At 46.2% G+C, this 7,736-nt stretch overlaps 1 protein-coding gene across 2 annotated transcripts in view; it reads left to right on the top strand.

Annotated features, from left to right (window-relative positions):
• The window catches only part of LOC123990785 (atypical kinase COQ8A, mitochondrial-like), a 30,416-nt gene extending 22,934 nt beyond the window's left edge, over nucleotides 1-7,482 (top strand). For both annotated transcript variants that reach the window (XM_046291646.1, XM_046291647.1), the window contains exons 7-15: nucleotides 585-670; nucleotides 950-1,090; nucleotides 4,145-4,226; nucleotides 4,582-4,675; nucleotides 5,708-5,849; nucleotides 6,093-6,200; nucleotides 6,398-6,463; nucleotides 6,558-6,644; nucleotides 6,830-7,482. In XM_046291646.1, coding sequence (XP_046147602.1) covers nucleotides 585-670; nucleotides 950-1,090; nucleotides 4,145-4,226; nucleotides 4,582-4,675; nucleotides 5,708-5,849; nucleotides 6,093-6,200; nucleotides 6,398-6,463; nucleotides 6,558-6,644; nucleotides 6,830-7,123 — 1,100 coding nt within the window. In that variant the 3' untranslated portion in view covers nucleotides 7,124-7,482. The remainder of the gene's footprint in view (nucleotides 1-584; nucleotides 671-949; nucleotides 1,091-4,144; nucleotides 4,227-4,581; nucleotides 4,676-5,707; nucleotides 5,850-6,092; nucleotides 6,201-6,397; nucleotides 6,464-6,557; nucleotides 6,645-6,829) is intronic.
• Nucleotides 7,483-7,736: the final 254 nt, after the last annotated feature.

Here is a 7,736-nt window from a genome sequence, read left to right on the forward strand (position 1 = left end):
CCAAGATCTTTGATCAGTCATTCACTTTGATCAGTCATTCACTTTGATCTCTGTCCTCTGTCCTCTGTCCGTCTCCTTCAGATGATGCCTTCATCAACCCCCAGCTGGCCAAGATCTTTGATCAGTCATTCACTTTGATCAGTCATTCACTTTGATCTCTGTCCTCTGTCCGTCTCCTTCAGATGATGCTTCATCAACCCCCAGCAGGCCAAGATCTTTGATCAGTCATTCACTTTGATCTCTGTCCTCTGTCCGTCTCCTTCAGATGATGCTTCATCAACCCCCAGCTGGCCAAGATCATTGATCAGTCATTCACTTTGATCTCTGTCCTCTGTCCGTCTCCTTCAGATGATGCTTCATCAACCCCCAGCTGGCCAAGATATTTGATCAGTCATTCACTTTGATCTCTGTCCGTCTCCTTCAGATGATGCCTTCATCAACCCCCAGCTGGCCAAGATATTTGATCAGTCATTCACTTTGATCTCTGTCCTCTGTCCGTCTCCTTCAGATGATGCTTCATCAACCCCCAGCTGGCCAAGATATTTGATCAGTCATTCACTTTGATCTCTGTCCGTCTCCTTCAGATGATGCCTTCATCAACCCCCAGCTGGCCAAGATCTTTGAGCGTGTGAGACAGAGTGCAGACTTCATGCCCATCAAACAGATGACGGTAAGGTTTCACCTTTAATAACCTGCTCTTAAGCCCCCCCCCCCTGACTAGTCCTTTAGCCTCTTGCTAGAAAGAGGTACTGGAAAATGAGTATCACGCAGCTCTCTGAATCATTAGTCAGTCAGTAAGACAAGTGAAAAACAGATTACGATCAGATCTGTTGAACCCCAGTCAATTAATGAGGGTCCATAACTGAAGACTAACTCCCATCTCCGTGACAGACACACTGTTGAGGGAGCTGCCATTGGTTTATGTGTGGTTGTGTTCCTGTCCCTGCAGAAGTCCATCAACAACGACCTGGGCCCTAACTGGAGGGACAAGCTAGAGTCGTTTGAGGAGCGGCCGTTTGCTGCGGCCTCCATTGGACAGGTCCATCTGGCTAAAATGAAGAACGGCAAGGAGGTGGCCATGAAGATCCAGGTGAGATAGAGAAACCTGCTGCTGCTTCTTCTGGAGCTACAGATAGAAATGTAAGGAATAGAGCTGAGCGGACATGATTCCCTACTCTATATGACAGACTATCTTTTAGAAACAATACAGAACGTTCAGATGGAAATGTAACGTTGCACCCTCCTAAATAATCCCCTGTTTTTTATTTTTTTATTTCATCTTTATTTAACCAGGTAGGCTAGTTGAGAACAAGTTCTCATTTGCAACTGTGACCTGGCCAAGATAAAGCATAGCAGTGTGAACAGACAACACAGAGTTACACATGGAGTAAACAATTAACAAGTCAATAACACAGTAGAAAAAAAGGGGAGTCTATATACAATGTGTGCAAAAGGCATGAGGAGATAGGCGAATAAATACATTTTTGCAGTTTAACACTGGAGTGATAAATGATCAGATGATCATGTACAGGTAGAGATATTGGTGTGCAAAAGAGCAGAAAAGTAAATAAATAAACTGTGGGGATGTGAGGTAGGTGAAAATGGGTGGACTATTTACCAATAGATTATGTACAGCTGCAGCGATCGATTAGCTGCTCAGATAGCTGATGTTTGAAGTTGGTGAGGGAGATAAAAGTCTCCAACTTCAGCGATTTTTGCAATTCGTTCCAGTCACAGGCAGCAGAGTACTGAAACGAAAGGTGGCCGAATGAGGTGTTGGCTTTAGGGATGATCAGTGAGATACACCTGCTGGAGCGCGTGCTACGGATGGGTGTTGCCATCGTGACCAGTGAACTGAGATAAGGCAGAGCTTTACCTAGCATGGCCTTGTAGATGACCTGGAGCCAGTGGGTCTGGCGACGAATATGTAGCGATGGCCAGCCGACTAGAGCATACAAGTCGCAGTGGTGGGTAGTATAAGGTGCTTTAGTGACAAAACGGATGGCACTGTGATAAACTGCATCCAGTTTGCTGAGTAGAGTGTTGGAAGCGATTTTGTAGATGACATCGCCGAAGTCGAGAATCGTTAGGATAGTCAGTTTTACTAGGGTAAGCTTGGCAGCGTGAGTGAAGGAGGCTTTGTTGCGGAATAGAAAGCCGACTCTTGATTTGATTTTCGATTGGAGAGTTTGCAGTCTAGCCAGACACCTCGGTACTTATAGGTGTCCACATATTAAAGGTCGGAACCATCCAGTGTGGTGATGCTAGTCGGGCATACGGGTGCAGGCAGCGATCGGTTGAAAAGCATGCATTTGGTTTTACTAGCTTTTAAGAGCAGTTGGAGGCCACGGAAGGAGTGTTGTATGGCATTGAAGCTCGTTTGGAGGTTAGATAGCACAGTGTCCAATGACGGGCCGAAAGTATATAGAATGGTGGTGTCTGCGTAGAGGTGGATCAGGGAATCGCCCGCAGCAAGAGCAACATCATTGATATAAACAGAGAAAAGAGTCGGCCCGAGAATTGAACCCTGTGGCACCCCCATAGAGACTGCCAGAGGACCGGACAGCATGCCCTCCGATTTGACACACTGAACTCTGTCTGCAAAGTAATTGGTGAACCAGGCAAGGCAGTCATCCGAAAAACCGAGGCTACAGAGTCTGCCGATAAGAATATGGTGATTGACAGAGTCGAAAGCCTTGCAAGGTCGATGAAGACGGCTGCACAGTACTGTCTTTTATCGATGGCGGTTATGATGTCGTTTAGTACCTTGAGTTTGGCTGTGGTGCACCCGTGACCGGCTCGGAAACCAGATCGCATAGCGGAGAAGGTACGGTGGGATTCGAGATGGTCAGTGACCTGTTTGTTGACTTGGCTTTCGAAGACCTTAGATAGGCAGGGCAGAATGGATATAGGTCTGTAACAGTTTGGGTCCAGGGTGTCTACCCCTTTGAAGAGGGGGATGACTGCGGCAGCTTTCCAATCCTTGGGGATCTCAGACGATATGAAAGAGGTTGAACAGGCTGGTAATAGGGGTTGCGACAATGGCGGCGGATAGTTTCAGAAATGGAGGGTACAGATTGTCAAGCCCAGCTGATTTATACGGGTCCAGGTTTTGCAGCTCTTTCAGAACATCTGCTATCTGGATTTGGGTAAAGGAGAACCTGGAGAGGCTTGGGCGAGGAGCTGCGGGGGGGCCGGAGCTGTTGGCCGAGGTAGGGGTAGCCAGGCGGAAGGCATGGCCAGCCGTTGAGAAATGCTTGTTGAAGTTTTTGATAATCATGGATTTGTCGGTGGTGACCGTGTTCCCTAGCCTCAGTGCAGTGGGCAGCTGGGAGGAGGTGCTCTTGTTCTCCATGGACTTCACAGTGTCCCAGAACTTTTTGGAGTTGGAGCTACAGGATGCAAACTTCTGCCTGAAGAAGCTGGCCTTAGCTTTCCTGACTGACTGCATGTATTGGTTCCTGACTTCCCTGAACAGTTTCATATCGCGGGGACTGTTCGATGCTATTGCAGTCCGCCACAGGATGTTTTTGTGCTGGCAGTCAGGTCTGGAGTGAACCAAGGGCTGTATCTGTTCTTAGTTCTGCATTTTTAAACGGAGCATGCTTATCTAATATGGTGAGGAAGTTAATAGTACAAGGTCACAATAACGCACACAGTAGAGGCTTTTTACAACCTCATTAAAGGTATCTTGCATAGTCACATTGTAGAGGTCCACAGTGTAGAGATGACCGATGTTGACTGTCAGCAGTGACCACCAGCATTCGCTTTTCTGCTGTTCTCATGGCTGCATTTAAGGCAGTGCTCGTCTTTTCAAGAAGAAAACAAACAAGTCTATTTTTTTTATGTATTCAACTTTTTAAGCACATGGGAATCTTGCGTGTCAACTCAGTATTGTTTATCTAAATTGTATTAGTAAGCTCTTCCCACATGTTCACCAGTCAAAAGACCTACAGTATGGAAAGCATGTTTGTTGTTATAAACTGTATAGGTTTATCTCAAATTGTATATAGACAAGGGAGCTAAGTGCTCCATTAGCATGTCCCATATACAATGTCATGGCAGTGTTTTGTCTTCACGTCAGGGCAGGTTTATGTCAAACTGGTAAACATGGTTGTTTTATCATGCTGTTTGTCCCATGCAGTACCCCGGAGTGGCTAAGAGCATCGACAGTGACGTCAACAACCTGATGACCCTCCTCACCATGAGCAATGCGCTGCCTGAAGGTGACGACCCCTGGAGGGATTGAAAGGAGTTATTTATGGGCTCATACTATACACAACTGACATAGCATGACAACATAGTCCAATCACGTGTATGACATGGCTCACAATAATGGGGATTTTCCAGCCTCCCCTCCCTATAAGCAAACACTATTATCCTGTTCCGAGCCTGCTCACACACACATGCAGTGTCACAGACAGCAGAGAGAGAGACCATCATTGATCCTCGGTAGGGTGACTCGTTCCCATCAGTCAGGGCTTCCACTGAGCCAGGAATGATTGGAGCACACATCCTCTACGTGGAAGATAAATTATAATCAACCCCCCCTCTCTCTCCCTCTGTTTACATTTTGTACAGGTCTCTTCCCTGAGCATTTGATTGAGGTGATGAGCAGAGAGTTGGCGCTGGAATGTGATTACATAAGAGAGGCCAAATGTGCCAAGAAATTCAAGTGAGTAATGAAAACAACAAGCTGTGCTCCTTCTTAAAGACACTTAAGTCACTGCTCTGCCCCTGAAATGAAAAGTGAAGGGGGTACAATTGCTATATTTTGGATGAAGTTGGCCTTCAGGGGCTAAGAATAGCCGCTCTAGCCCTCTGGGGAGCATTAGGTTTCGATATGAAGGTGCACCATTTTGGCTTGCAGCCAGCTTTTAAATTTAGACATACTAGAAATAATACAAGGAGACAACAAGCACTCCCTCCGCATGCCCTCTCCTCATGTCCCCTGTCCCCGTTCCATGATCTGTTGACGGGCAGGCAGGGTGAGGGTATATGTCCAAAGCGGGGGCTCCTGTTACACATGCAGTACACACCAGCTGTGGATGACATGCTTTTCACCTTGACCGTGGACAGTGACACCACTCCCTTCTATGCATAGTCATACAGTACATGGTTCACCCTCCCCATTAAACAGTGATTTCTACAGCCCAAGCACATGGAGTTAGTGTAGACTCTGGAGGGTTATTTGAGGGATTGTGGCGATGCAATGAGCTGTTGTTGTTGAGGACACTCACTGATTTTATTTATTTTTATTTAACCTTTTATTTAACTAGGCAAGTCATAAGAACAGATTCTTATTTACAATGACGTCCTACCCCGGGCCAGACCCTGACGACGCTGGGCCAATTGTGCACCACCCTATGGCACTCCCAATCACGTCCGGATGTGATACAGCCTGGAATCTAACCAGGGACTGTAGTGACACCTCTTGGACAGAGATGCCGTGCCTTAGACCGCTGCGCCACTCGGGAGCCCTACACTGCACTGATAAATCTGTGTAGTCCTACTATGTGATATGTTAAACTCACATAGTAGGACTATAATGCGATTTGCAAACTAAAGATCCCGTGAATCTTTGTCACAAACAATGTACATATACTCCCGTTTAGTCCTAATTGCTGACTTATCCAGCAGTAGTTTTCAGAGCTGTATGTTGTAGTTCCTGTGTCTGACGAGTGTTGCATATATGTGATTGGTACAGGGAGCTGCTGAAAGACCACCCGTTCTTCTACGTGCCAGATGTAATAGATGAGCTGAGCAGCAACGCCGTCCTCACCACAGAGCTGGTCCCAGGCTTCCCTCTGGACCAGGCTGAACAACTCTCCCAGGAACTCAAGAACGAGGTCAGCGCAGGCTGCAACTTTATTCAATAACCAAACAATTGCACCATTCTGGTGATTACTACTTACCTACAGTATATTGTGGAATGTGTGTGTTCTCTTGCCAAGCTTGTTTTGACATGTAAGACAAACACCACCACAACAACCTCCTCTCTCTGTCGCCTCATACACCAAAACACCAGTGTAATACTGCCCCTTGGTGGCCACACTGCAGAATGAAAAATGAGATTTCTCTCTATCTGTCAGATCTGTGAGAATATCCTGAAGCTGTGTTTGAGGGAGCTGTTTGAGTTCAGATACATGCAGACTGACCCCAACTGGTCCAACTTCTTCTACGACCCGCAGACACACAGGGTGAGACTGCCTTTTAACTCTTATCAATTTCATCATTCGAGTCCACTGATTTTGATGACCCTCCTAAAGGCCCTTTCTGTTTTAAATGTAAATACCATGTCTTCTGTAGAGTCAAGTCTATACAGTAACCCCCATCTAGTAGCACGATTTTGCTGAATGCTTCAAATAACTAAACATTGCTACTGTTTCATCCATAGGTTGCGTTGTTAGATTTCGGTGCAACGAGAGGATTTAGTGAAGACTTCACTGACATCTACATTGAGGTGAGCTATTGGGCTATATCCCCCAACAAAACATAACCGACCATAATGATTTCCTTCTACGTGTGTGACATCTTTTATTTCTTGTTTTAACCAGCTCATCAAGTCCGCAGCAGAGGGAGACAGAGAGGGGGTTCTGAAGAGATCAAGAGACATGAAGTTCCTCACAGGTTATGAGTCAAAGGTGAGTGACTTCATTCTTTCTCAACACACGCATCAATAATGCTGTTTACCATTTTATTTAGTCACAATGAATTGAGAAGGCCCTTCATTAATCTATGGCATAAACTTAGTAGTGAACACTTAACTTAATTTCAAAAATATACACACACTCTAGTTATTACTGAGTATGTTCTGCACGTCCCTCAGTCCATGGAGAACGCCCATGTGGATGCGGTGATGATCCTGGGCGAGGCCTTCGCCTCCACGGAGCCCTTTAACTTTGGGGCCCAGAGCACCACGGAGCGCATCCACAACCTGATCCCCGTGATGCTGAAGCAGCGCCTCACCCCGCCCCCCGAGGAGACCTACTCCCTCCACCGCAAGATGGGCGGCTCCTTCCTCATCTGCTCCCGCCTCGACGCCAAGCTCAGCTGCAAGAACATGTTCCAGGAGGCCTATAACAACTACTGGAGGGACCGCCCCAACCGACCAAGCCAGTGACGGACACTGCAGAGGGCCAATCGCAGGGCAACGGCACCAGGGTTAGAGAGGGTGTGGACTATAAGGGAGGGATGTTGAAACAGCCTAGCCAGACTTGCTCTGCTGTAAATTGAATGTATATTAATGGCACTTTTCCTCGTCCCTCCCCCGAACAAGAATCTGTATTTTTTTGTTGTGTTATTCGGAGTATATTAACATATTCACAAGACGTATGAGATGGTTGTTTGTATAGGTTGAGTTAACTGGGATGAATGCTATGATGTGTGTCTCGAGCGAGAATTGTAAAGCGATTGTGAAATCAAGACATTTGGTTTCTTTTGACACTATCTAATGGGCATAAAACAAGGTAATGTATTGAAGAACAGTGACCTACTTATTGTTGATCACCTATATTTTCCAGAATGTGGAAGTAGTGCTAGTGTCCTATGAGGACAAAACAAATGCACAAATAATGCATAGACGTGTGAAAGGGAGTTTAAGTCACACTTATGCATAGTGCACACACTTTACCAGGGTACAGACCAATTCCTGTTAAGGGAGACGATTTGAGGACAATCTTCTATTTAGCCTGTCCTTATAAGAAACGCATTACATTTCGGGCCACCTGAAATAT

Source organism: Oncorhynchus gorbuscha, linkage group LG12, assembly GCF_021184085.1.
Source record: "Oncorhynchus gorbuscha isolate QuinsamMale2020 ecotype Even-year linkage group LG12, OgorEven_v1.0, whole genome shotgun sequence".
NCBI lineage: Eukaryota > Metazoa > Chordata > Actinopteri > Salmoniformes > Salmonidae > Oncorhynchus > Oncorhynchus gorbuscha.